The 27,457-nt window shown below is 53.5% G+C and overlaps 2 protein-coding genes across 6 annotated transcripts; both read left to right on the forward strand.

Annotated features, from left to right (window-relative positions):
* Window positions 1–4,302: 4,302 nt before the first annotated feature.
* On the forward strand, window positions 4,303–8,025 carry EIF4E1B (eukaryotic translation initiation factor 4E family member 1B). The gene is made up of 7 exons (XM_036884799.2): window positions 4,303–4,320; window positions 4,416–4,597; window positions 4,895–4,990; window positions 5,675–5,738; window positions 6,510–6,623; window positions 6,735–6,874; window positions 7,195–8,025. The coding sequence occupies exons 1-7, from the start codon at window positions 4,303–4,305 to the stop codon at window positions 7,307–7,309; spliced, it is 729 nt and encodes a 242-aa protein (XP_036740694.2). The 3' UTR covers window positions 7,310–8,025.
* A 903-nt stretch (window positions 8,026–8,928) lies between these two features.
* Window positions 8,929–19,160, forward strand: TSPAN17 (tetraspanin 17). 5 transcript variants are annotated; one of them, XM_057492107.1, is made up of 10 exons: window positions 8,929–9,254; window positions 12,503–12,553; window positions 12,642–12,788; window positions 13,242–13,298; window positions 13,844–13,945; window positions 15,473–15,598; window positions 16,199–16,246; window positions 16,812–16,928; window positions 17,002–17,063; window positions 17,607–19,160. In XM_057492107.1, the coding sequence occupies exons 1-10, from the start codon at window positions 9,168–9,170 to the stop codon at window positions 17,641–17,643; spliced, it is 834 nt and encodes a 277-aa protein (XP_057348090.1). In that variant the 5' UTR covers window positions 8,929–9,167; the 3' UTR covers window positions 17,644–19,160. The 5 variants fall into 5 exon arrangements, with proteins under 5 accessions (XP_057348090.1, XP_036740666.2, XP_057348105.1 ...); XM_036884771.2 differs by lacking the exon at window positions 13,242–13,298 and having other exon boundaries at window positions 8,930–9,254; window positions 13,775–13,945; window positions 17,002–17,064; window positions 17,639–19,160; XM_057492122.1 differs by lacking the exon at window positions 13,242–13,298 and having other exon boundaries at window positions 8,930–9,254.
* The last annotated feature ends 8,297 nt before the right edge of the window (window positions 19,161–27,457 follow it).

The raw sequence follows: 27,457 nt of genomic DNA on the forward strand, positions 1-27,457 counted from the left end.
CCGAGGACTTGCCATGAGCCAGGCCCTGCTCTAGATGCTGGTGAACACAGCATGAATGAAGGAGACCTTGGGGACCTTAGGTTCCAGTGGAAGAAGGCAGATGATGAGTAAAATAAGTACATAAAATATATATGGTGAGTCAGTCAGGAGATGATAAATTCTGGGAGGGAAATTGAAAAAGAAAAAGAGCGTGGAGGGTGCTGGAGTGCAGCTGAGGGCTTAAACAGTTAAGTAGGCAGGGAAGGCCTCACTTGAGTTAGGAATTGAGAGAATGTGTAAATCCTAAGGCAGGAGTGGGCCTGGCATGTTTAAAGACCTTCAGGGAGGCTGGTGTGGCCAGAGAAGAGGGGGCAGGAGAGGAGAGCAGAGGGATGATGGGACCTTGCAGACGCTTGTACTGTGAGCAGAGGAGCAATGTGGTCCAACTTTCATTTTTAGTGTCACCGTATAGGGAGCAGGTTGTTCTTGGGTAAGGATGGAAACTGGGGGCCAGTCCAGGTGCCATCACCATAATACAGGGAAGATGATAGTCACTTGGGTTAGGGTAGTGGCACTGGAGATGGAGAGAAGTGGTTGTATCCTGGATGTGCTTTGAGATAAAACAGAAAAAGAATGTACTGATAGATTAGAAAGAGAGGACTCCAGGATTATTCCAGAATTTTTGGCTGAGCACTTGGAAGGATGGAGAAGATCATGGGAAGAGCAGGTCTGGGGCTAGGGGAAGGTCAGGAATTCAGCTTTGGATGCAATAAGTCTAAGATAGATGCACATTAGATACCTGGGTGGAGCTGTGAGCATGTGCTCTTCTAGATTTCAAGTTGGGGCCAGAGGTATACTGTGTATATGACATTTAGTGCCCATGACTAGATGAAATCATGGAACAGCAGGTGTTGACAGAGCAGAGAAGTCCAAGGGCTTAGTCCTCAGGTCTTCTGAAGCAGAGGAGAAACCACTAATTTTGTTCACATCTGTGATCCCCAGTGCCTAAATCAGCGCCTGGCACAAAGTAACTGCTAGGTCAGTGTTTGTTGAATGAATAGCTGAGTGAATAAATGAATGAGTAGGACTAAGTGCTAAAAGGGACATAAAACAGGTTGATAAAACAGTTAAAGAGTGCATGGGGAGAGTCATCAACTTTAGAGCAGTTAAGGAGGACCTCTTTGAGAAGGTGACATTTGAGCCAAGCCCTGAAGGAAAAGGAGAAGTCAGTCATATAAAGAGCTGGGGAGGAAACTGCAAGTGCAAAGGCCCTGAGGCAGGAATAATTCTGGCCTGTTGGAGGGTCCATGTGCTGTGAGGCTGGATCATGCAGCAACTTGCTGGCCCACACCTTGGACTTTGGATCATACCCTGGGTGACATGGAAAGTTTTAAACAGAGGATTTAAGTGATCAGATTAATATTTTAAATGATCCTTCTGAGGCACATGGAGAATGCTCCATAGGGAGGCAGGAGCATAAAGAAGGAGACTGCTAGTTGAGACCCAGGCCAGAGATGGTGGGCCTTACCTGGGGTAGCAGCAGTGGGGAGTGAAGGAATGAGAAGATTCAAGATATTATAGGAACAGAAAGGCAGGATTGGAATTCAAGAGCTGACCCCACAGGTAGACTTGGAAAGGCCCTGGGTAGGGACCAGGATCCAAGTAGGGCCAGGGATTTGCTCCCAGGGTGTCTCTTCAGTCACCCAACCCCAGACTCCAGGGGCTGCCCCACAGTGGAAGTTGTGGCAGATGGTGGAAGGGGTGTGCGGCTGGCAGGGTCATTCAATGCTGGGCTCTGGGCCAGGACCCTAAAGCAGCCAAGACCATGCCCAGCACTTGCAGAGGGTCCTTTCTCCCTTTTTCTCCACCAAATCTCCATGATCTCTCCCCATGCCTGGCCCTCCTCCAGTGCTTTATCTGTCCAAAATTCTTTGACACTCCTTCCACTGGGAGCTGGAATTATGTCCTGTCCTTGAACGTGGGCCTTGGGAGTCTAGTAGAAAACAGTGGATGTAATGTTTTGCCAGGTTTCAGGCTCAGGTCTTAGGAAACTGGCAGCTTCTGCTTCTCATCTCTTGGGATTTCATTCTGGGAACCCAGCCACCATGCTTTGAGAAAGCCAAGCAGCCACATGGAGAGGCCACGTAGAGCTGTCCCAGTGGACACCTCCAGCTGAGGTTCCAGCTGACAGCCAGCAGCAACTGCCCCACTGTGTATGCCCCAGCCTGAAAGCCACTCCAACCTATAGTGCTTTGGAATAGATACAAACTGTCCCTACTGACTGCTACTCAGACTGCAGGTCTGTGAACAAAATAGATTATTGTTTTAGGCCACTAAGTTTGGGGTGGTTTGTTATGCACCAACAGGTAGCTGGGACACCAGACCTCACCTCTCTGGAGCCTATCCATCACCAAACACCACTAAGTGTTCCTTCTAAATACCTCTGAAATCCATCATGTCCTTTCTGTCTTCCCCACCACCCCATCTGTCCCCTTGACAACTATGTTAGCATCCTAATAGATCTCCTCCACTCACTCTTGCCACCACAGGGCCTGTTTTCTACACAGCAGTCCAGGGAACTTGCTGGAAAACCCATCTGATTACCTCCCCAGCCCATCTGCACCTACTTGAAGCACTGAGTGGCTTTCTGCTCTCCTAAGATCAAGACTTATCCTTTCCTCCTTTGGGCTTCAGCCACACTAATCTGTCTTCTCTTCCTCCAGTACCCCATGTTCTCTTTGCTCCAGAGCCTTTGCACATGCTGTTTCCACACCCTGAGATGCCCTCTTCCACCCATCTAGTTAACTTTTGCTCATGCTTTAGGTCTCAGCTCAAACACCACCTCATCCATGAACTGCCTCTAAGCCAGTAGTTCTCGAAATGGGATCCCTAACCAGCATCATCAGGGAACTTGTTAGAAATGCCAGTTCTCAGGCCCAAGTCCAGAGCTAAAGAATCAGAAATTCTGGGGTAAAACACAGCTGTCTGTGTTTAATAAGCCCTGCAGGTGATTCTGATCCATACAGGTAAGAACTGCCACTCAAAAGACCCCAGTTCAGGTCACGGACTTTACCTTCTTCCATCTGCAAATTCCTTTTCTTCAGAATTTATGATTATTCATTTATGATTATTACACAGGTCTTTGTGAGGTTATCTGATGTCTGCCCCCCTTGAAAGACCAGGGTACCCCTTACAGATCTGGACCCCTAAAAAACCATGGGGAGGGTGATGAATCTTAAGAAACTTGGGACGTTTCAGCCTCTGCAAGAAAGGGTGCTGTTCAGAAGGCAGGGAAAGGGTACCCAGAGCTTTCCCCTCCCCCTCTTCTCCCATTCCTCTTCCCAATTCCTCCTCTAGCCTAGGGGAGCACTCAGCTGACTTCTGTTGACCACTGAGCCAGGCCTTGTTTTATGGGCTTTACGTGTTTTATATCATTTAAGACAACAAGCTTCTGAGTGTGGATCATTAACATTCTGGTTTTACAGATGGGGAAACTGAGATTCATTAGGTCCAAGTACTTGGCTTAGGTCAGCGTAGGGAGGACTTGAACCCAGGCGGGGTGACTGTCACACTACCCCTTGCCATCAGCGCCCAGGCGGAGAACACTCAGGTGGCCAGAAGGTAAGTAGCATGAGAGCAACGGGCCAGTGGGGCTGAGTGGAGCCCCGTCTGCCCTTCCTGCGGGCAGCCTCAGCTGCAGCCCATCATGGGCCTGTGAGGTGGAAGCCCCAGTGTTGCCAGACCTTCCCAGATTTTCAAGGGTAACCAAAAATGTGGATTTTTAGTAGAAATCTCCGTTTCTAAATGATTACATTAAAAAAAACCCCTCAGACGGTTCCGAAGACCAGATAAATGCCTGTGTCAAACAACATTGGTGGCCAAATCAAGGCGGTGAGTGGCAGCAGAGACAAACAGAGAGACACCACTATGCATGTATAAGGTCTCTGATGTGGCCACAGCCCCTGGCTACGTCAGTTGCTGTTTCTGCTGTCTCTGGGCCTGTCCAATTGACGTCCATCCTTGGTGGGATGCTGTTTCACTAAGGCAGACCCTTACTTTCCTGTCAGGCTTGACATGATCAGTGCCATGTGGGCAGGGACTGGGTCTGCTTTGTCATAGCTGTGTCATCAGCCTGCATGCAGAAGGTGCTCATTAAATGCTTGCTAATGAAGGACTATATAAGCCCTTCCCCCTGCGAGCCCTCCTCCACCCTCATGGTGGCTCCTCCCTCTCGCTCTCCCCTGGGCAGTGGGGGCAGGACCCCGGAGGGCTAAAAGCCGGCAGCTGGGCGCCTCCTTGGATGCTTACCTTCCTGCGAGGAGCATGGCGACTGCCAGCCCTGTAAGTCCATCTGCCCGCCCCTTGGGCAGTGAAGGTAGGGGCTGGGCTGGCCAGGCCAGGGCTCACTACCCGCCCTGACTCCTTTCTTTGGTCAGGCCAGAGAGGTTGAGGGTGGAATCCGAAAGCGGGAGAAAGAGAAAGAGGAGACAGCTGCCGTGTGGGTGTCAGGGGGAGAGGAGGCTCTAAGCTCTCCCAGGGCCCTGCGGCCTCTGAGGAAGAAGGCCCAGGATGAGGGCCCTGTGGGAGCCAAGCTGGAGTTGCACCCACTGCTGAACAGGTAAGGCCGGCCCCAGGGCTGTGGCCTCGACCATGCCTTCCTCTCTGGGCTGCAGTTCCTCATCTGGGAAAGGTCAGAGCTGGCCTAACGCTTGGTCCCTTATGGTCCTTCCAGCCTTTACCCAGCTGAGAGTCTGGGTTAAATGCCTTCACTCTTCCCTGGCCCTCTGGGGAGCCTGTATCCCAAATCCCATCTCCCAGTTTGTCCTTGAAAGGGCAGGACTGTCCTGCCAGCCTAGTTGCTGCTGAGGGTGGGGCTGGGGGCTCTCTGCTTCCTCCTGGCCACCCTTTTCTTCAGGTGGGCTCTGTGGTTCTTCAAGAATGACCGCAGCCGGGCCTGGCAGGACAATTTGCATCTGGTCACCAAGTTTGACACTGTGGAGGACTTCTGGGCGTAAGTGCCTAACCCCCTCAAAGGGAGGCCAAAGCCAGGGGCCTCTTGAGCCCTCATACTCCCAGTAGGGAGTGGGGGGCATTCCTACACAGCTTTCCTAGCCCCTCCCTGGGGCCTTTCAGCATTTGCTGAGGGCTGGGGCTTGGTGCCGTCAATGGGGCTGGGGTAGAGGCCACCCCAGAGACTTCTTAGGGCTTAGGGAGAGAGCCTGGAGGGTGGGAGAAGCAAGGAGTTGACTTTGGCTCTGCCACTCCATGACTTTGTGACCTTAGGCAAGTTCCTTTTACTCTCTGAGCTTGTCTCAGCCACAAATTGAGGATTAGGCCTCCCGAGAGTGTCCACGGGTGATGGGGGCATCTGCAAAGTTCTGTGCAAACCCTGGGGTGGAGGGGAGGGGCCTGGGGCTTCAGGTGGAGGGGTACCAGAAACAAAGCTGGCATCAGGGCTCTGAAAGCCTCCCCAGGGGCTTGGGTGGTCAGGGAAGGCTCCAGGCAGAAGGTGGGGTCTGAGGGTTTGGGTAAGTAGGAATGGAATTTGGTTGGGGGAAGAAGAGCAAGTGTGAACAAAGCTTGAAGGCCTGAAGGAAAGCAGCGGGGCCGGTAAGAAGTTGAGGGGACTGAGGCCAGTTGGAAGCAGGCCCTAAAAAGCCTGGACTTTCAGCCTGGGGTTGGGGGCTTTCTCCAGGATGTACGGTCACATCCAGTTGGCCAGTAAGCTTTCCTCCGGCTGTGACTACGCCCTGTTTAAGGTAGGCTCTGCTGGCAGCTCCTCTGATTCTGGCCCCTTCGAATCAACTGGGGGGACTGATTCTTCCTAGCTTTTGCTGTGTTTCTCCCCATAGGGGGCTGGGGGTGGGGGGCTTTGGACAGTCTCCCTCGGAGTGTACATAGGATTTCCCATTTGAGGCTCTTTTGAACAGAAGCTTGAACACAGCTGTACTTCGAAGGACCTTTAAGAGTCTGGAAGGGGAGGGGGGAAGAAGGTTCAGGAACCAGGAGCCCAGGTTTGTGGTCTGGCTCTTTAGGAGAAGGAATCAGAATTACCTGAGGACACCCCTAGGCAATGTCTGAGGCTAGTCCCAGAGGTGCTGGCCCTGCAGGTGTGCGAGGCAGGGCCCTGACATCAGTGTTTAAAGATTTCCCCAGGTGACAGGTCCCAGCTGAGCCTGGGTTGTCTGCCCTTGGCCACACTGGTTGCCCCAGAGGCTTCCTGAATTACCCATTTGAAATTTGTCTCTTAAGAACTCAGTTCAATATAGGAGACATACACAGACACATGCAAGGCTACAAAAGGTGACAAGTACTGAGGCTTAGGGACCTGTGGGTGCTCAGAGAAGGGTGTGGGGGTGCTGAGGGGCTGGCTGGTGATGGAGCCTGCTTATACAGAGGGAATGCAGGCAAGGGAGAGCCTGACCTGTGGAGGACTATTTAGGGGCTAGAGCAGGGCCTGGGAAGGTGGCTAGGTTCCCACTTCCCTTTGAACAAAAGGAGGGCAGTTGATTTGCCATCCTGTCTCCCAGGATGGCATCCAGCCCATGTGGGAAGACAGCAGAAATAAGAGAGGTGGCCGCTGGCTGGTCAGCCTCGCCAAGCAGCAGCGCCACAGTGAGCTGGACCGCCTGTGGCTGGAGACAGTAAGTGGTGGGGCTGGAGGGGCCAGGTTGGTGCGGCAGTGGTCTCAAGGATGGTGGGGACAGTCCCTGTGCCCAAGCTGGAGGTCTCACCATCCCCCCTTCTGGCCTCAGCTGCTGTGTCTCATCGGGGAGAGCTTTGAGGAGCACAGCCGGGAGGTGTGTGGGGCCGTCATCAATATCCGAGCCAAGGGGGACAAGATTGCCATATGGACAAGGGCGGCAGAGAACCAGAAGGGTGTGCTGCACATCGGGTGAGGGGTATCTCTGGTACAGGGTGGGGGACCCCTTCTAGGGGAGAAGGTGAGTTGAGGGTGGCTTGGCCTGCCAGAGTGACCTTTGGAACTTTCATGTCATCTCCCCCTTCTTCTTACCCACCTATATAAAAGGTTTGGAATCTAGATTTCAAACTGTTTCTAGCAGAACTCTTCTGCACTAAAGAGCCGTATTTAGGCTTTCCACATGGGTAAGACAGACAAAACAGGAGTGACTAACCAGAGAAGGACCCAGGGTCCCAGGTTATCTCCAGGACCTGCTGCTGACTGTCTCATTTCTTCTCCCACTCACTCCCCAGGCGTGTCTACAAAGAGCGCCTGGGCCTCTCCACAAAGACGGTCATTGGGTACCAGGCCCATGCAGATACAGCCACCAAGAGCAACTCTCTTGCCAAGAACAAGTTTGTGATGTGAGGGGCCCTTGATGCCACTCCCCCTGAGTCAGGCCCTCCTGAGTCTCTCACTGCTGGGTGTGTAGGGAGGTTCTGGGCTGCACTGCTGATGTTGGGCAAGATTGGGGGACAGATAACCCAGTTTTCACCTGTCCTGGAGGAATGTGAACACTCTTTAACAGGAGTTGGGGTCTAAGCCTAGGGCCAGCTCTGTGGTGGTAGTGGGGTCAGCCTGAGGACCCAGGGCAGAGGAAAGGTGGAGGAAACCCCTGGATTTCCTTGTTCCATCCCTGGGGTTGGGAAGGGAGGTGGGGTGAGTCACTGGGGAAAGGAGGGCTCAACCAAAGGTAGGAAGAGAACAGATGGGAGAGAATCCTCAGATTTAGTACTCTGTGCCCCCTGCGAAAGGCACCTGGTGGTTGAGGGCTAGACTCTTCCATTTTGGGGTAGGGAGCTCAAAGCCACTGACACTGAAAGCTGGAGCTTAGGGACAGGAGTTGGCACAGAGAGTTTTCTGTGACCATTCTGCTTTAAAACCTTTGAGTAGCCTCTCATCAGATCTGTAGCCTTGGAGCCTACCCTATAACCTGTACTTTCCCTCAACCAGCTGTGGGTGGTCCCTGGGGTGGGGCCATTGAAGGGCTGGAGGCTTAGAGGCAGAACCCCATCATCTCACAGAGGTGGGAGTTGACAAATGAGACAGCCCTGTATGGCCAGGCTAAAGTGGAGGTGGGTGGGTGAGGGCCAGGAGAGGAGGGTGGTGGTCAGACTTCACCTTGTCTGTTAGAGGAGGATTAACTGGGACGTGATGAAGCTTAAGGCTCTTTCTGTCCCTGTTCTATCTAAATAAATACTCACTTTTGAACAATATTGGAATTATTTTTGAGGGCTCTAAAATTGAGTAAGATTCAGGCTCTCTCAAAACCTTGATTTCTTCCTGTACTGCCTTGAGAAAACTCATGTGAGACCCCCGCAGGTACCAAGGAGCCTGGTCAGGGCCAAAGCTGGTGTGATGGAAAGGGGTGAGGGACAAAGGAAGTACTTTAAAAGCAAAAGGGGTTTGAGCCAGGGAGTGGGGTATATATGCTCCCAGCAAAACTGAAGGGGCAGGGGAGAGCGGGTCAAGTCCCTCACAAGACCCCAGGGGTCACCTAGCCTGAGTTTGAGCCAGGATACCTAGAGCTGAATTTCCGTTGAGCGAATAGCGCCTCTGCTTGGACTCCGCTGTAATAAAACGTCCTGCACGTGTGTTAAAAATACGATCTCCATCAGCTCACCAGCGCAGCAGTTACTTCTTTTCAGGCTCCAACAGCAAAGCCGGGGATTGGGGTGGCGCTCGTATTAAGCCTTGCGGGGTGGGGGGAACTGGCGATCCTTAGTACCTGCGACTTGCGGCACCATCAGTACGCGTCGCAGGCAGGTCTGAAGGACCCGGGAGAACTCTGCGTCCGCTAGCGCGTGGGACAGCCTGGGTCGAGCGCGGACTCGGACCTGGAGGCAGGGCTCCGAAGGGCGGAACCTGGGGCGACTGCGGAGCCTGTGTGGGGCAGGGCTCAGAGGGGACAGAGGAGGTGGGGGCGGAGCAAAGCTCAGAGAAGACCGAGTCTGGCTGGGGGCGGGGCCTAGGGCGGGGGCGGAGTCAGGCCTAGAGGCGGCCGTGGCTCCGAGGGAACCAAGTGGGCTACCAGCTGGACATTCCGGGCACCGGGGGCGGTCCCTGGGGGGCGGGCGGGGCCCGACCGGCTCTCTGTGTGGTGGCGGCCATGAAGCCGCAGCCGCCGGGCTAGGCCCCGGGCGGCTCCAGCCCAGGGCGGCCCGTGGAGGGCTGGGTACAGCCCCCGGCTCCCGTTCCCCAGCGGGCGGGCGGCCGGCCGCTCACCATGCCAGGCAAGCACCAGCACTTCCAGGAACCCGAGGTCGGCTGCTGTGGGAAATACTTCCTGTTCGGCTTCAACATTGTCTTCTGGGTGAGCGCGGGGTTGGGTTCCGGGCCCTGTCCTGGGGGTTGCGGGACGGGAGGTTCAGTGCCCTACTGGGGGGAGATCATTCCCCACCACAAGGGGCTGGGACCGTCCCCCTACTCCTTCCTCCCATTCCCGGCTCCGCGCCCACCCCCAAGGCCACCTGAGGGAGGTTTGGAGCGGCTCAGGGTGCAGGGGGTAGGGTGGGGGAGGGAAGCCTCCTGGTGTTTCCCCAAAGCCAGGTGGAGAAAGGGGAGGTGTTTACTTGACGGCCCCAGGGGCAAGATTGGTGGGGGTCACCCCCTCTCCCGCCCAGCTCACTTGCTGTGCTGGGGTGTGGGTTGCGCGCGCAGCTCCACCCCTTATTTAGCCGGTAGAGAGCAGAGTTGTGGTGCAAGAAGGGCCGAATCCGCTCTCCCACCCCTTTTGCCCCTGCAACACCTGGGCCTGCGGCCTCCTCTTAAGCTCCAGCAAAGATGGGTGGGTCAAACCTGCACCCTCCTAGTCCCACACTGAGAGGCTTTCGGGCTGGGAGGGCCAATAAGCCTAGTTTTTCAGTCGGGGACATCTCCTCTGTTGAGTTGCTGGCCTTGGCCCTAGGGAACAGAATTCAACATTCCACAGCTGACAAAACCTCTCTAGGGCGGGGCTGCCTTTGGCTGGAGAAGGGAGCTGCTAGTGCCTCTCCCAGGGTGGCATCTATACCCCTAGGCCCTGCCAAGTCATCTTTCCTTTCTCCCGCCCATCTCTCCAAGGCTGCTTGCTGCTTCTGCAGTCTCTGCGCCTGCGGCCTTCCTGCCACCCTGGGTCCACAGGCCAGGCCCATTGAGTTTTGCTCAGCAGGGTTCAGAGGTGCTGCCCTTTTCCCACATGCTGCTCAGGCAGTCACCCGTGGGCGGGTGTCCTTTGGCCTTAGTGGTGCTCAGCTCAGGAGGGTGTGGCATTGTGCAGAGGGCACTGGTGGGGAAGCCTGGAGGCGTGGGTGTAGCAGGCCTCCTGTGAGACTAGGGGCAAGTCACTTCTCCTTTCCTGGCCTCAGCTTCTCTGACTGAGAGGGGGTGATAATGAAGGCTGTCCCGCGGAGTTGTTAGGTAGATTAAATGAATTCTAACTTCCTGTATTTGCATAGCTACTTTATTAATAACTGCATTTTACAGTTGAGGGAACAGGCACAGAGAGGTTAAGTCATTTAACCAAATCACACAGCTAGTAAGCACAGAGCCAAGGTAACAGCCCAGTGGGCAGTAGGCAGAGCTCTGAGGCAGAGCATTGAGCAGAGGGGGCCCCCAAATGCCAAGTGGGGACAGGCATGAGAGACCCAGACTTGCTCCTGGGGGGCCTCCCAGGCAGGTGAGTGGGGGTGGAGAGACAGAGCCTGAAAGGCCCCAGGGTTGGGGCAGAGTTGAGTTTTATATTGAGGGAACTGTGGAGCAGTGAGGGCTTTAATGCTGGGTAGTGGATCTGACTGTCTCCAGGGGTGGGTGGGTGGGTGAGGTGCAGGGCTTGGAGGTGAAGAGACCAGCGGGGGTGGGGAGTAGAAAAGGTGAAGAAGGCTCCAGGGTAAGTTATGAGGCTTAATTGACAGGCCTGGGCCTCCTGGGGGCTTGGGGGAGAGTTTCAGGTTTGGGTCAACGTGGCCTGAGGGAGGTGCCAATGACATAGGCCCAGAGATTTTTTTTTTTTTTTTTAATGGGAAGCAGACCCTGGTGTTACCCTACTCAGAACCTCCCAATGGTTCTCACTAGAATACAGTCCAGACTCCTCCCTATGGCCTCCAACACCCTGTGGGGTCTGGCCCTGCTGTCCTTCATTTTAGCACTTGCACCACCAAGTATGATACTACCTCCAGGGCCTTTGACAGTCCCTTTGCCTGGAATTCTCTGATCACCCTACCTCATCAGCCTTCTAACTTCATCTAAAATGTCACCACTTTCCCTAACTAAAGTGTGCTCCCACCACCCCCAGTCACTCCCCATTGCATTACCCTCTGTGATTTTCTTTAAAGGATCTGTTGGTATCTGAAATTACCTTGTTTGCTCACTGTGGATTTACCTCCCTGGAGGGTAAACTCCATGAGGGCTGAGAACTCATCTGTTCTGTTTGCTGGTGTAGCCCAATGCATGGAACAAAGTCTGGGACCTGGAGGGGTCTGGAGCCAGGGAGAGGTTTGGATGGAGATCTGGGAGATGCCAGTATCATGATGGGGTGGAAAATGAGGGTGAGGAGGACAAAGGGCAGAAGGATGAGGTTGGAACCTCGTGGTGGGCAGGAGTGCGGGGGTGGCCATGTGCATGGGGCAGGTGAAGCAGAGTGTCCTGGGAGGGAGGCTGAGAAGGGGCAGAGGGAGGAATGGCATTGAGTTACCTTAACCATGGAGGGGCTCAAGAAAGAGAAAGTAGTGGTTAGTTGCTTGTCTAAAGGTCACAGGCAGTCAGGTGGGATAAGGCAGGGGTTTCACATGTGGAACCCCCTGGTTGGGGGAGGGAAGGAAAAACATTTCTAGAGAGAGTATAGCAGTGGGAGGAGCCTGAGGTCAGGAAGGGGAAGGTGTTAAAAGTGGGTGGTCACTGGTGGAGCTTGTGGTTGGCAGAGGCTGTGTGCTGAGAGGAGGGAGTCTGTGAAAGCAGGTGGGTGGTGTAGGTCTGCAGAGGTGGGGTCGTGGCCCTGGGCTTGGGCAGGAGGGATGGTTTCCTTTTAAGACTGTATGTCAAGATCCAGGGCTCTTTCTAGTAAGGAATTGAGGCAGGTTGGTGGGTGGTGTTTGGAAGGCTTGGACAGAGCTGTGGTTAGATGTTTCCTAGGGCAAAGCCGTTGACACAGGCTGGGGCCCCTCAGCTGGCTCCTGCTCTGCATCTGGATTCCTTGCCATTCAGGGGTCTTCGGTCAGGAGTGGGGTGGGGTGGAAGTCAGAGTAGCAGGGTAGCAGGAGGGCTGGACTTGGGAGGGGCAGAGAAGAGGCTTAGGAGACTGCTGCTGTGGCTTGGTGGGAGTGTGTCTGCTGCCTTCTGCTCCTGTTCTGAGTTCCAGGGATAGGGAGGGGTCAGTCTTCCAGCCTGTGTCCTGTGGAATCTTCAGCACTGAGATATATTCTTGAGAGGGTGGAAAGGACCCTGGATCCCATTTACAGCCTTTCCCCTTCTTCCTTTCTCTCCCTGGCTTCCAGAAGATCCTGAGTCCTAGTGGGGAGGAGCTGGTCTGGGGATGAGGAAGGATTATGGTGCCCCAGCCCTCAGCTTTTTGCTCTGCTCCTGCAGGTGCTGGGAGCCCTGTTCCTGGCTATTGGCCTCTGGGCCTGGGCTGAGAAGGTAAGGCAATGTACTAGGGTGTAGGGTTTCCTTGGCTTGAGGTGGTGGGAGGGTCAGCCTCCCCACTTCCTCTGCTCCTGTGGCACAGGGCGTTCTCTCCAACATCTCGGTGCTGACAGATCTAGGAGGCCTTGATCCTGTGTGGCTGTTTGTAGTGGTAGGAGGCATCATGTCGGTGCTGGGCTTTGCTGGCTGCATTGGGGCCCTCCGGGAGAACACCTTCCTGCTCAAATTTGTGAGTACCCTCACCTCACGCTGCCCACATCCACTGGGGGCCCCTGCCTCCTCCTACCTGCTTCTTGGTTTACTGCGTGCTTGGCAACAGTTTTTTTTTTTTTTTTTTTGAGAGGGCATCTCTCATATTTATTGATCAAATGGTTGTTAACAACAATAAAATTCTGTATAGGGGACTCAATGCTCAATGCACAATCATTAATCCACCCCAAGCCTAATTCTCGTCAGTCTCTGGCAACAGTTTTATTATGGTATTTTTGTACCAATAATCATCAGATTCGAATTATTTATGTTTATAGGATCCTTTCTGTTGTAAGTGACTGAAACCCAGTGGCCTAAGCATAAAAGGGGGTTTCCATGCGCTAAGAAAAGCCCCGAGGGTGTGCTGGCCACCAGCACATTTGGAAGTAGGGACTACCACAGTGTCACTTGGCCTGGTCTCTCTGTTTCTCAGCTCTGTCACTCGGGGTTGGCTCCATTGCCCATAGGGTGGAAGGAAGCCCAGGAGCAGGTGGGTACTGGCTTCCCACTGCCCTTCCAGGAACTCCCACTGGAGACCAAGGCTCTCTCTTCACAGCCATTCGGCCAGTCCTTTAATTGCGTCTCTTGGTTCTGATTGGGTGTCTCTGGACCAATCCCTGTGGCCCCAGGGTGGGGGTAGTGCTCTGATGGGCGGGCTCCTGTCCCAAGCTCAGTGCTCTATCTGGGAATGGGGAAATGGTGGAGATGGCTCCATGTGAGCTGCAGGAACCGAGGATGTACGATGGAGGGTGGTTTCTCAAAGAAAATGGGTTGATTACAGAGGAAGTGGAATGGATGGGTAACTAACAACAGCGCACTGTCTTTTACCGTCATAAAATAATACCAACATGATAGAAGGTGGGGACTCTGGGCTTTCCAAGGTCATGGTGCCGGTTGAGCTCCACTTTGTGGCACCTCCAGGCCTTATGTCTCCGACCCCTACCGTCTGTATGCCCCCAACCCCAGTTCTCCGTGTTCCTTGGCCTCATCTTCTTCCTGGAGCTGGCAACAGGGATCCTGGCCTTCGTTTTCAAGGACTGGATTCGAGACCAGCTCAACCTCTTCATCAACAACAACGTCAAGGCCTATCGGGATGACATTGACCTCCAGAACCTCATTGACTTTGCTCAGGAATACGTGAGTCCACACCGGCAGGGGCCACCTTGAGGAAGCGTCTGCCAGGCATATGCATGAGGGAGCAAGTTCCTTGTGTGTTGGGACCATTTCTTGCCCACCCAGGCTAGACAGGCCCCAGAGAAGAGGGCCAGATCTGGGGGGAAGTCAGTGCCTATGGTCCTGTGGGTCAGCATGTGCCTAGCTCTTCAGGGACACAGGGCTGGGAACAGAGGCCAGAGGCTCCAGACTGGCAACTCCTAACTCCCCACTCCCCTGCCCTCACCCCAGTGAAGCTCTGCCCTCAAGCTTGTATACCTCACACCCGTGAAAACACAGTCGGTGAAGAGTTCAGAACTCCTAGGCACCTCCCGCCTGGACCGTCTCATCCACTCACACCCACTTACCTACAGTTACACCCACCCACTCACACTCAGAGTCGTGGGCCTTCCGTGTTATCCATCCTAGGAGTCTGCTCTGGGGTCCAGAGATGATCCAGAGCTGGTTTCTGCTTTGAGGAGTTCCAACCCAGGGCAGAGGCCGACTTAAAGCCAGGAGGTTAGGATGTGATTTATTTGTTCATTAATACAGAATTGTTACAGGCCTATCATGTGCCAGGCCCTGGGCCAGGTGCTGGGGACTACTTGGTGATGAAAGCTGGGACCTGTCCTCATGGGGATGGCAATCTAGAAGAGACAAATGATAAAAAGCAAAGCAAACACATAGTGTGTGTGTGTGTATAAAATTATAAATTGTGGTAAAGGCTGAAATGGGGAAGGGTAGAGAAGGAAAAGGAGCAAGAATATGGAGAGAGGGATGAGGGTCCCCCGGCAGGAATAGCAGGTGCTGAGCAGAGTGAGAGGAGGCAGGCAGAGGCCAGGCTGTGCGCTGTGGCCTGTGCACAGAGAGCCACAAGGCCAGGCCTCAGTCTGCTGACTCAGCCCGCAAGGCCTCTGAGCGGGTCCCTCAAGGGTCGGCTTGTAGGCGGCCTGTGTTGTGTCAGGGAATTAAGGTGTGTGCTCCTGTCTCCCTGACAGACCATGTGCTCTTTGCTTCAACACAGCCCCACACTTGCCATTGTCCCCCCAGGGAGACAAGCCCACAGTGCTCTGGGTAGAGGTGACCCCCATACAGGTCCTCATAGCAGCATTTACACAGTACAATGGGGGTGGTTAGGATGGCAGGATTACCCTCCTGTCCCTGCAGAGAGGAAGAGAAGGTCTTCATATAAACCCCTGGGGCCAGGGTGGGGAGACTTAGCACAGATGTGGGGTTCAGTGGTGCCTCTTCCCACAGGGCTTGGCTCAACACCCACCCCTCGGGGTGCCCCTTCCCAGTACCTCCCTGCTCCCACCAACCTAGGCAGGAGCCTAGAACTGCTCTGATGCTCTGGGCCCAGGCCCAGCCTGCCTTCAGCGGGGGTGAGGAGGTGCCCACTCGCTGGCTGCCTTGAGGCCCTCTCCCAGCCCAGCCCTTTCCCTGCAGCCTGGACCTGTCCCCAAACAGGATAGGGTGGGCCTAGCTCACCTGGGCTCTCTTCTCACCCCTCAGTGGTCTTGCTGTGGAGCCCGAGGGCCCAATGACTGGAACCTCAATATCTATTTCAACTGCACTGACTTGAACCCAAGCCGGGAGCGCTGTGGGGTGCCCTTTTCCTGCTGCGTCCGGGACCCCGCGGTGAGTGGGGCTTGGTGAGGGGGGTGGGGGGCACTGCAGTGTGCAGGTCCAGTGTTGGAAAAACCCACCACAGGGCTCAGCTCGGCCATGGATGTCAGGGGAGGTCATTTTACGTGGGAGTACCCCTACCACGTTGGGGAGTTTGTGTCTGTGGGCAGCATGGAGGCCTGTGGAGTGGGGACTGCACCTCTTTGGCAAAACCTGTCTCTGTGGTGAGCCAGGCACTACACCTTTGGGCTGTTGTGCTGGGGTGGCAGGGAGTGGGGGGATGTTGACACCTTTGTAGCTTTCTTCAGAGCAGAGACCTCTCACAGTGATATCACCTGGGGCATTGAGGGCCAGCGTTCTTCCCATTCTTACAAAACAGGAGCAAGCAGGATTCCTAAACGGGGCAGCTCAAGCTGGCGTTAGCCACTGTGTGCCCTGGCTCAGGGAAGGAGGCACGGGCCTCAGTGAGCCATGCTTAGGAGTGGTGGGCATGGCAGAATCTGTGATTCCATTGACTCCCCTTGAGAAGCGAGAACCACTGTGGTGGTGGGTGCCATGCGCCCCCAGGTGGTGTCTCCTCACTGAGTGTCTTATTAGCCTATTTCTCCTCAGGAAGACGTTCTCAACACCCAGTGTGGCTACGATGTCCGGCTCAAACTGGTGAGAGGGGCAGGGGCGGAGTTGGCCCTGAGATGGGAAAGGCAGCCTCCCATAAGGTCCCCTGAAGGGCCTCAGGGATTCTGAATCTTGGGAACCATGCAGGGCACCGGAGCTTGGACTGCCTACCATGGGGGGCAGCAGACCTGTGGGCACAGACACATGTGTTTGCTCATTCCAGCTCTTTGTTGAGCCTGACATTGCCTGAGATGCTGGGGATTTGTGCTCATGAAACAGGCAGACAGCCCTTGCTCTCAAGGGGCTTCCATTCCAGTGAGGGGAGAAAGACAGTAAGCTCATGGATAAATAAATGTGAACAGTAATGTGACAGTTTCAACTAAGAGCTTGGGAGAGAATAAAATAAGGGAGGTGATGGAACTGGGGCTGGGCCATCAGGGAAGAGGAGTTTGTTCTGAGACCTTGATGGTGAGGAGCCTGCCATGCAGAGACCTGCTACAGGGCTCCAGGCAGAAGGCGTAAGGCCCTGGGGCAGAGATGAGCTTGGCCAGCTGGACTGAGGTGAGGCCCTCCAGGGTGGGAGGGTAGAGCCCTGAACTTGCGTGTCTAGGAGCTGGAGCAGCAGGGCTCTATCCACACCAAAGGCTGCGTGGGCCAGTTTGAGAAGTGGCTGCAGGACAACCTGATCGTTGTGGCTGGGGTCTTCGTGGGCATCGCCCTCCTCCAGGTACTGCTGCTGCCCTGCAAGCCCCCTCCCCGACCCCTGTCCTACATTCCCTCACCTGCCCTTCATTTTACAGATCTTTGGTATCTGCCTGGCCCAGAACCTCATCAGTGACATCAAGGCAGTGAAGGCCAACTGGTGAGGCTGCCATGCCGGCCATGGCCACCTGCCTGGCCTACCCAGGGACCCCCGCCCCCACGCTGTGCCCGTGATGGGCAAGGCTGCAGGAGGTGTTTATGCTTGGACCTGAGCTCCGCACTGGGCTCACGTGGGGGTGTGCTGGGTGCCAGCGGAGAAAGCCGCACGTGTCTGCCTGGGCTGCTTATCCCAGAGCTGTGCACACAGTGGGTGGGTGGGTGGGTGGGTGTGCGCAGGGAGCCACCATCTCAGCTGTTGTTGGGGGACAGGCTCTCTGGGGACTAGGAATGGCCTAGCTAAGTCATTGGCCAGGTGGAGTGTGGTAGGGGACTGCCTGTGTCCCCACTAGGCTGGGACACACTTCTCTGTGCATGGCTGTGTGGGACAGGCTTGGGGCCTGCTCTTGCCCAGGCCATGGCCTCATGTAACTTCAGAGCTTTCCTCTCGACTAACTATGACCTTGACCCTTCCAGAAGCTTACTACAGCCTCGATGTCTGACTAAAATAGGTCCAAGAATTTTTTCTCCCTTGCTTGCCTCTCAGGATCAAACATGATGATGGCTACAAACTACTCAAATAAACAAAACCTTGAAAACCACTGGCTTCCGCCCACCATCTCGGAGGTTCTGTCAGCTGGAGGGCCTCAGCAGAGCTCTCCGCCTGGGGCCCTGGCCTGGACCCACCCTGCCAACGTGTTTTCTTGGCCTGGGTGGTGCTTATTGTTTGAGCCAACCTTTTAAACTTGGTATATATCATGTAAAAGTCCAGATCCCTGGCTTCTCGTGAAGAATGACCGTCTGGCCACAGAGGCTCTTCAATGGCATCTTCTCTTGGGACATGTGCTTCCTGTTCTCTGCGGGCCCTGCCTGGCCCCGTAGGCTGGGAGTTGGCCTCCCTCACCCTGGTAGGGGTTTCCCCTACAAATTCTGGGCAGCTGCTGTGGGCCAAGCCTGGATGGAGACACAAGGATGTGAAGAAGGGGGAGGCTGGGCCTGTCCTGAGGAGGCCGTATCCTGGTTCTGGCCCTCCTGGGGACTGAGATGAGTGTCAGCACGCCCAGAGAGTGGTTAAGGGTTTGGATGGAGGTCAGGCAGTCTGGTTTGGGGGCTGTGGATGGGGGTCTCCTTGGCTCACTTGAAATCAAATTCAAAATATTCCCAGTGGCCTGTAGAGCTGTTTCATGGCCACCAGAGGGCACATCAGCACAGCATTCCCAAGGTCTGGCCTTTGCCCTGGGGCAGCCTTACCTAGGTATAGCCCTATCCCTAGTGTGCCCACCCTGCTCACTAGTGCTTTGGGGTTCAGGGAACTTGAAAACTTCTAAAGCTGCAAATGGGCTCATATTTAGGAAGGCTGGCTGCTGCTCTCAGATCTGCCTTTTAGCTGCGTGAAAAGGTATGTGTAGAGTGACTGCCCCACTTCTCTCTGAGCTGCCCTTTGTGGATGAAAGGAAGCATTTAGGCTAGTTCACAGATCTCTAACACAGATACCCTCAGGGCCATGTACGTTGTATAAATGAATGAAGTGGGCCTTTGAGTTGTGAGGCCTTTGCAGTGCAACTTTCCTGTCGTTACTGGAGAAGGGACACACACATGTTGCTTTGTGATGAGAAATATTTGCACATTTGAGTTGACAATGCCAACTGGCCCTGAGAGACAATAGGCTGTGGTAGAGACTGGCAAAGCACAGACCCCCATCTGAGGTTGGTGGCTGTCATTCAGTTGTAGCTAATTGCTGTAAAGTGCAGGTCTAATGTCAGAAATCTAAAGAAGCCAGAAATCCAGATTTTTATGTGAAATATCTTGATTTTTAAGTTAATGGCAACTAATGAAAAAAATTTTTAAACACTGTAAGCCAAACAAAAAATGTGGGGCAGCTTTGGCCGCTGTGCCCCCATAGATTCCTCTGGGACAGTCACCCAAGGGGCCTGGCTGCTGTGCCATTCAGGAATGCTGGAAGCTGCTGCCAGGTGGGCAGGGTGTGGGGCATGAACCCAGCATGTGGATCCTAGATGCAGGCCAGACAGTGTTCTGGGGTCTCTGACAGAGTCCAGCTGTGGGTGGTTTATACACACTGTAATAAATGCAGCTCACAATATTGTGCATGAGTCTTGTATTTTCTCAGTTTAAATGTTTTCATTGTCATTTTCTCTCTCAAACCTTGCAGCACCTTGTGAGGTGGAGATTCTTCTGATGAGGAAAGAGTGGCTCAGAGGGGGGAAGGAGTTGCCCAGAACACACAGCTGGGAGGAGGCACCCAGATCTGACCCCTTCTGGTGGAGTTCTACCCCACAACCGCCCTGCCCTTGTGATACATCAGGGTGAAGTGCCAAACAGTAAGGGGCAGTGACAGTCCCCAAGCATGTTGTAGAACAGCATCTACTTAGCAGCTGGGGATATAGAGGAGCGAGAAGGGCAAGGTCCTGGTCCTCGTGCTGCATTCTCATGGGGGAGACACAGAAACACAGGCAGATAGGTGTGTGTGTTAGTGATAAATGCTGTGAAGGAAGAGTGGCAGACTGACGGGCAGCTGGGGTGCCTGGGAGAAGGGACCCCTTAATGGAGTGGTGGAGGGGGTCTCTGGGAAGCTCCAGGGGAACACTATTATATCAGTGTTCTGGTACCAGCTGCCCTAGAGGCCCTGAAGATGGGATGGGCTCTGCATGAGGGAGCCTAGGGTGCTGGAGAGGTGAGAGTGGGTACGGGCAGAGGGCATGGACAGGAAGTGGAACCAGAATATATTCAGAAATAGGACTGATGAGATGGGATAGGAATGAATGGGTAGGAGTGGTTGCGATCCTTGCTGGGAGTTCTCCCAACGCAGACTTCTCCAGAGCTCAGTTCTGCTACAGGACATCCATCCACCCTCTTATCTACCCACCCAACCACCTGTCCATCCATCCATCCCCTATTCACTACTTGCGCGGGCCCTGGCTGGAGCTGGGGTTACTGAGACCACTCAGACTTGCACGTGCCCTCCTGGAGCCCACTTGAAAGAGGTAGATGGCACAGTTGCTAGTGGTGCAGTGTGTACATGTGACTAGCACACGGTCACTGCTCAGGGGTGTTTCATACTAGTTCCAGACAAATTTCTTGTCTCCAAAGTAGAACTTAGAGCAGTTCTTTTCCTTGCATGAGAAGCCCTTGCCCAGATGGGGATCTCTCCAGATGTGTAGAAAACACAAGGAAGCTTATAAGGCTGTCCCCTGCCCATCCCTCTAAGTGGGGCCCTGGGCCCTGGGGACCAAGGCCACCCTTGCCCCTGCTGTCAGGGAGGGATGCACCCTGGCGGAGACAGGAGTGGGCGTTGTCTGGCATCCTAGGCGTCCCCCAGGAGCCCTGGGCCTGCCTAGTCTAACCAGAGGGGAAGCAGCCAGCAGCTTCCCCTTCAGCTCAGTGGGAGGGTATACTGTGACATCAGGCTGTCCCAGAGAGGGGAACTGGAAGGGACGGAGAGAGCCTTGGGTGTCTGGGTGAGAGCAGATGGGCTAAGGAGGCCAGGCTCAAGCCTCCCAGAAGCCTTGGAGGGAGCCCCTCGCAGGGACCACCAGAGGGCACCAAAGTGCAGCCTACGCCACGGTGCGGAGGCCCCTTGCCTGAGCAGGGCCATGCCAGCCTAATAGAGGCCTGGGGGCCCACCCTTTTGGTGCCAAATCAAGGCTTTGCCACCCTCTGCCCTCCCTTCTCCAAGGACTGGGAGCAAACCACATTGCCTGTCCCACAGGTGCCTCTCCCAGTATTCAAGGAGATATGAGCCCACCTTCCTGTTCTGGCAGGTGGTGAAGTCTGCCAGGCAGAGCTGGGTAAGGAGAGTCACTTTCTCTAGGAGGTGACATGCAACACAAACACCTCCCTTCACTCATTCAACCAGATTCGCTGAGCGCCTATTATGTACCAGACACTGACAGGTACTTGGGGTACATAAAGGAACAAACGGAAGACCCAACCCTTGTGGCTCTCACAGTCCAGACCAGGGGTAAGCAGACTTTGTCTACAATGTGCCGAATAGTAAATATTTTAGCCTTTTGGGCCATACAACCACTCAACAGTTTTTTTTTTTTGTTATCATTAATCTGCAATTACATGAAGAACATTATATTTACTAGGCTCCCCCCTTCATCAAGTCCCCCCCACAAACCCCATTACAGTCACTGTCTATCAGCATAGTAAGATGCTGTAGAATCACTACTTGTCTTCTCTGTGTTGCACAGCCCTCCCCATGTCTCCCCCCACATTATACATGCAAATTGTAAGGCCTCCTTTCTTTTTCCCTGCCCTTATCCCTCCCTCCCCACCCATCCTCCCCAGTCCCTTTCCCTTTGGTAACTGTTAGTCCATTCTTGGGTTCTGTGATTCTGCTGCTGTTTTGTTCCTTCAGTTTTTCTTTGTTCTTATACTCCACATATGAGTGCACTCAACAGTTTTTATGGCAGATAGCAGTCTTGATAACACAAACAAGCATGGCAGTGTTCCAGTAAAATTTTCTGGACACTGAAATTTGAATTCCACATAATTTTCTTATGTCACAAAATATTATCCCTCTTTTAATTTTAAAACATATAACTGTTTTAAAACATGCAACCGTCCTTTGGGGATATATGAAAACAGGCTGGATTCTCCTCCTGGCTGGAGTCACTGCTCTCCCCAACCCAACCAGGAAGGGGAAAGATGCACAATGAACACCCTAATGAGCTCTTTCCTGGGAGAGAGCACGAATGCTCTAGAAATATCAGAATGAATGAGGGGCTTGGTGGGTGTGGGGGGCAAGGGCAGGCCTTCCCATTAAGTGGAGTGGCCAGAGGGGCCTCCATGTGAAAGCGAGAATGGAGCAAAGACCTATGAAATTATTTTAATAGCACAGGTAAAATAAGAACCCAATCCACTTAAAAAATGGATTTTTTATTTATTTATTACCAATTTATTGCCCCATTCAATGATCTCCTCCCCTCTCCTCCAGTGTCATCACAGCTGTGAGCTATAGATCCTCTGGGACCTGTTACATTTTTTACATGTTCTACTCATATTGTGTACCCATAGAAAATGTTCTTCACTGTTTTGGGTGTTTTAGGTGGCATGATACTGTCCCCATCTTGCTGCAGCTTGCTCACCCACCCGACACGATGGGTTTTGAAGGCCTAGTCATGTCCGTGCATGTAAAGCTGCTTCACTTCATGTCACTGGGGTGTTTCCCTGAGTGACTGTGCAGATAAGCCATGTTTGCTTCTCCATCCCTTACCCGGCGGATGGTAGACAGTCAAGCTGCTCCTGCTTTGGGGCTCTTTTCACCCCAAGGCTCTGGTTAGAGGCATGGCCAAGCCCTCCCTCTAGGGCTTCTGGCTGGAGCAGCCACTGCTGCACACAGGAGGGTGCGGGCCACAGGCAAGGCTATCCCTTCCCAGGCCGAGGGGGCCTCATTTCTGCTCCTCAACCCAGGCATTGACTTGAGGGGCAGCATTACCACAGATCTGGAGGCCTGGAACTCAGCCCATCAGAGGTGTGAAAGCCACACAGTTAGCCCCTTGGTACTGCCAAGTCTGTTGCCACGATAATGCCTCCCCAGGCTCCTGTGCAGCTATGCACAGATGGGGATGCCAGCACCCTGAATACAGACATGCCTCTTGCTGTTTTCTGAGGGTCCAGCTCTTGACAGAGGCTGCCTTAGGCACCTGGAGGCCTGGGCACCTGGGTCCTGCTGCTAGGAATGAGCCTCCCTGGGAATTAGCTCTCCAGGTCTGCCTCCTGCTTAGGCCAGATCCTCCCCAGGCCGCTCCAGAATGCTCCACCCACAATCTCTGGGAGTCTCCTGGGAAACGTGCCTGGGGACAGGGGTACTGGCAGAGGGGCACAGAGAATTCCAACTGGCTTTCTTGCCAGTCATTTGTTAAATACCTCTGTGTGCCAGGCTGTGCTGGGTGATTGGAATTTGGTGGTGCCTCCAACACAGCTCCTGTCCTAAGGGGATTCATGGTCTGGTAGAAGACTCAGACAGGTGAATCACCAGTCTTTACAAGTGATTTATTTGTTTGACTAGGCAGTGCAGGCGTAAGATTAAAAACTGCAAACTGCATGGAAATGTATGTGCAAATCTCCCTCTCACCTGTCTTCTGGTCTCCTTCTCCTCCCCGGAAGCAGCCACCATGGTGGGTCCAGGAGATGGTCTGTGCATTCAAAGCAGATCTTAAGAAACAAAGCGAGCCAGAACCCAGTCCACGTACTGCACAACCAGCAACTTCTACACACACTCTTCTGTCTGCATTTTTCACTGACCAGCATTTCTCTGAGATAATTACATACCAGTATGTATATATCCACCCAATTCTTTTCAACACCATCAAACCGATAATAATAGCAAGAACCTCTACTTACTATGTGCTGAAGTCTCCTCTAAGCACTTTCTTTATATTAACTGCTCTGCTCCCCCACACAGCTCAGAGATGGGCACTCTGCTTATCTCGCTCCACAGGCGAGGAGGCCCGGAATGGCCCATTGTGCGATGTGGCCAGACTGACCTTCACGGCAGCTCCTGATGAACATATAGGGTGTTTCCAGTCAGTGAACATCCTTGTACTTTTATCTTTGATAAAAGTACTTGTATCTTGGAGGATAAATGCTTGGAAGAGAATGGCTGGGTTAAAAGGCATGTGCATTTTTAATTTATCTAGCTATTGCCAAATCGCCCCCGATGAGGTCCCACCCATTTATGTAAGGTAGCCCCCTGCCCTCCTGCTCCCAGCAGCCACAGCCACCGTCACCTTTATCCACCTTTTCTATCTTTGCCAATCTGATAGAAGAAAATGACCCTCGGGGTTTTCCTTTGTGCTGCTTTTATGAGAGAGGTTGAGCATCTTTTCATACAGTCAGCACAATATGGTACAGTCAGAGTGACACAGCACAAGGGCCAAAGTCCAAGAGGCTGCAGTGATTTTTCTGTCTGGCATGAAGGTGGAGGTGGTCTGGGAGCATTGCAGTGAAGACAGCTAAGCTGGCCCTTGGGATGTCGGCAGAGGCAGGGAGGGTCTGAGCAAAGGCTCAGGAGGTGCCTGGACTGGCCAGGCCTAAGGACACCCCTCTGCTCAACAGTGTTACCCCTGCTCCCTGAGACCCTAATGCTCAGCCAGACTGTCTCCTCTGCTCCCCTACACAGCTTGAGTTAAATCTCAGTTCCTGGGGTCCCTGCCCCACAGGGGGCTTCTTCCAGGGTTCCCAAAGGGAGCCTGCTCCCCAAGCCTTTGGTGAGGTAGCCCTGTCATCCCTCTCTGTCCCTTGGCCTCCCGTGCCCCTTCCACCCACCCCCACCCTCAGCCCGGTGAGCTTACATCCTCATTAGCACGGTTCAGTGGCCAGCGCTGGTAATTGATCTCCCTCTGGCCCAGTGTGGACAGGGGCTAATGGGGATGAATGGGGCAGGAGGCGCTGCTGAGGGACGCTTGCCAGGAGGTCTGCCCAGGGTGGAGAGGCAGGCAGGAGATGGAGATGTGCTGATCAGGCCGTGATTCAGATGGGGAGCCTGCAGCCGCCTCTGCCTGCTGCCCACCTGGCTCCTAACACAGGCCCTGCAGCAGGGTGAGCACACAGGTGGGCAGAGGGTCTCTGAGATTTGGCTGCTCACTGGGAAGGGGGCAGAGAGGTTGGCCTAGGAGTTGGGGCTGGATTTCCAGGATGGCATCTCGGAAAGCTGTGAGCACCGGAGCCCCATGGTAAGGCACATAGTACCCCGATTAGTGTGGAGGAGGGAGGGAACCAGGCAGCCATGGGGCTGACCAGAAACAAGGATTACATTGCACAGTCAACTGACGGATATTTATTAAGTGGTTACTGTGTGCCAGGCACTGGTTAGCCGCAAGGTGACCAAGACAGCCAAGATCTTCTTCGTGGGTTAGGGGAGATAGTAACTGGGAAACTTTATGTATTTAAGATGGTAATAAATGGTGATGATTGCTCAGAAGAAAATACACAAGGTTATGTGATAAGGGTGACTGAATAGAAGTGGTACCTTATGAAGGAGCAGGGGGAAATCTCTCTGAGGAGATAACATGTGAGCTGAGACCTGAATGGTGAGAAAGAAAAGCATTCCAGGCAAAGGCAACAGGTGGCACAAAGGTCCTGAGGTGGGAATGAGCTTGGGATGTTTCAGGAAGAAGAGGGGCCAGTGTGGCTGGAGCACATCTGTGTGGGGGAGGTGAGCTGAGAAATCGGGGCAGTAAAGCAATGAGGGTCGTGTTCAAGGCCAGGAGTCCAGTTGCCAGTCTGTGGGGCCATGATCGAAGGGATCCCTTTCCAGAGATGATGTCGGCCAGGCAAAGGCAAAGAGTAAGGTCCTGTCTGAGACAGCTAGGCTGGAGGGCCCCGGGGAGGCCAGGCCCGGGAAGACCCCTGTCACTCACTGTGCCTGCAGGCTGCGAGGGGAGAGGGGGACTCTCCGGCATGTCCAGCGTAGCCTCAGCCTGACTCAGAGGACACAGAGGCCTTCTTGGTCATTCTGGGCGAAGGCATCCAGCCCCTGCTGCCTCATGGCACAGCAACAGGATATCTAACTTCTGCCTGGATACAACTCAGGTAATCCTTGCAGCAACTAACAAATCTATTAATGAATATTAATGTTACAGGATAAAGCTTCATACAGAAGCTGGTTGGAATCAGCCTAGCAGGCAAGCAGGAACACTCCAGAATTCTTACAGATCTTTAGACATAAAACCCACATGTGTGTTTGATGGGCAATTTAAGCAATTTCCAAGGGTAATCTTGACTGTTCTGGTATCTGCCATACCTGCTGACTTCACTGTTGAATGCCCATGTTGCCATTGTGGGGCTGCGGCATGTCCTGGATCCACACTACACAGGCCTTTGCAAACCAGGGGAGGGGTCTCACATGAAAGGACCATTCCAGACTAGTCCCCATTCTCTTAAGGTATGTTCACACCACCATGTCCTTGCTTAGATTGTACCCCCAGCCCACAATGCTATGCCCCTCATCGATGCTGCTCAGTTTCTTCACTCCTTGAAGGACCTACTCAAATGGTTCTTCACCTCCCTAGCTGTCCCTAGTCCTCCTCAACTCCCCCTCTAGGCTCCTGCCTACCATCTACTAGAGTTCATTGTAGTATAGCTTTTGGATTACAAATTCCAGTGAAATGTGATCTAGAAAAAGCACTTGATAAATGTCAATATCAACTTATGATTTTTAAAAAATCATGACTTCTTAGCACCTAGAAATAAAAAGCGAACTTCTTTAACCTGATAGAGGGCATCTTTATCACGCATCTCAGTGCTGCCAAACATAGAGAATAGTGTATCCCCAAAGAAGGTTCTTGGAGGGGGTGGTGGCAGAACTGATGCTCTAATGCAAGAGCCTGAGACAATTCACTGGTGCTCAAGTGGTTCAATGATCACGATCCTGCCAAAAAGATAGAAGCACGTTATTTCTCTGAGACTGGAACTGAATGACAGTGCTCTTGGGATGCCAGGAAGACTTGGTTTTAGAAATAATTGGTGTTGGTCCCCAAACAGGGACAAGATGTTTATTTAGGTCAGTGCAATCTCTGTAATAAGAGGTGTAGACGGTAACCTGGATTCTGCATAGGGAGCCGGGAGCTGGGCAGCAAAGCCAGGCAGTGTCTTCTAGCCAGTGGAAGCTGTAGAGAGAAGAGGTCTGGGCCCTGGGAAATCTTTCTGCTCTTTCTCCTGGGACACTTAGAGTCAGAATATCCTGCTTTTCTCCATGGGTTTCTAGAAAATTGGGTTTTTATTCCCACTTTCCATCCATTGCCTGACAGGTTCGGGTTCCTGATGTGTCTGTCTGACATGCCCAGGGAAAGTAGCTCTGGCTCAAGGCGGACTGGGTGTTGGGCACCTACTGTTCCTGCCTGGTCCCCATCTCTCCCTCCATCTTCTAGAAATGGCATTTGCATTTTCTTTTGGAGATGATCCTCTCCCACCCTTGGTCCTTGTTCTTCAAGGACAGTGGGAATAGGACCCAGGCTTGGCCAGTCAACAAGTCCCATCCCTTTCACCGTACAGAGTTGGGCAAAGGATGCCTGCTCCCAAGTCTTCGCTGAGACAGAGAAGAGAAACTCCCTCTCTTTGGAGTTCTGGGGCTGCTGGAGACCATTTTCCTGCCCATGGTCCCAGAGTGAAGCTGACACAGAGAAACAGAGCCAGGAGAGAGTGGCCAGCCTTGGCCTGGTGACATTTGAGCCCTAGATCTGGCCTGGCCATGTCTGATGCAGAGCTTTCTTTCTGATGATGTGAGCAAAAATACTCTGCCCACTCTTCTTTGTCTAAGCTTGTCTGAGTTGGGTTTCTGTCACCTGCAACCAGAAGAGTTCTGATTAACGCAGTGGGGATGAGAATGTTTGGGTGTGGGAGAGGCCAAAGGTCTGGGTCATACATGCCATC

This window comes from Manis pentadactyla, chromosome 2, assembly GCF_030020395.1.
Source record: "Manis pentadactyla isolate mManPen7 chromosome 2, mManPen7.hap1, whole genome shotgun sequence".
Classification (NCBI taxonomy): Eukaryota; Metazoa; Chordata; class Mammalia; order Pholidota; family Manidae; genus Manis; species Manis pentadactyla.

Excerpts from the sequence above, each read along its gene's own strand:
- EIF4E1B (XM_036884799.2), top strand. Across the intron at positions 5,739-6,509 it reads GTGACTACGCCCTGTTTAAG|GATGGCATCCAGCCCATGTG; the intron begins GTAGGCTCTGCT and ends CCTGTCTCCCAG. Across the intron at positions 6,624-6,734 it reads ACCGCCTGTGGCTGGAGACA|CTGCTGTGTCTCATCGGGGA; the intron begins GTAAGTGGTGGG and ends TTCTGGCCTCAG.
- TSPAN17 (XM_036884771.2), top strand. The coding sequence starts at position 9,168 with ATGCCAGGCAAGCACCAGCACTTCCAGGAACCCGAGGTCGGCTGCTGT. Across the intron at positions 12,789-13,774 it reads ACACCTTCCTGCTCAAATTT|TTCTCCGTGTTCCTTGGCCT; the intron begins GTGAGTACCCTC and ends CCCCAACCCCAG. Across the intron at positions 16,247-16,811 it reads ACGATGTCCGGCTCAAACTG|GAGCTGGAGCAGCAGGGCTC; the intron begins GTGAGAGGGGCA and ends TTGCGTGTCTAG.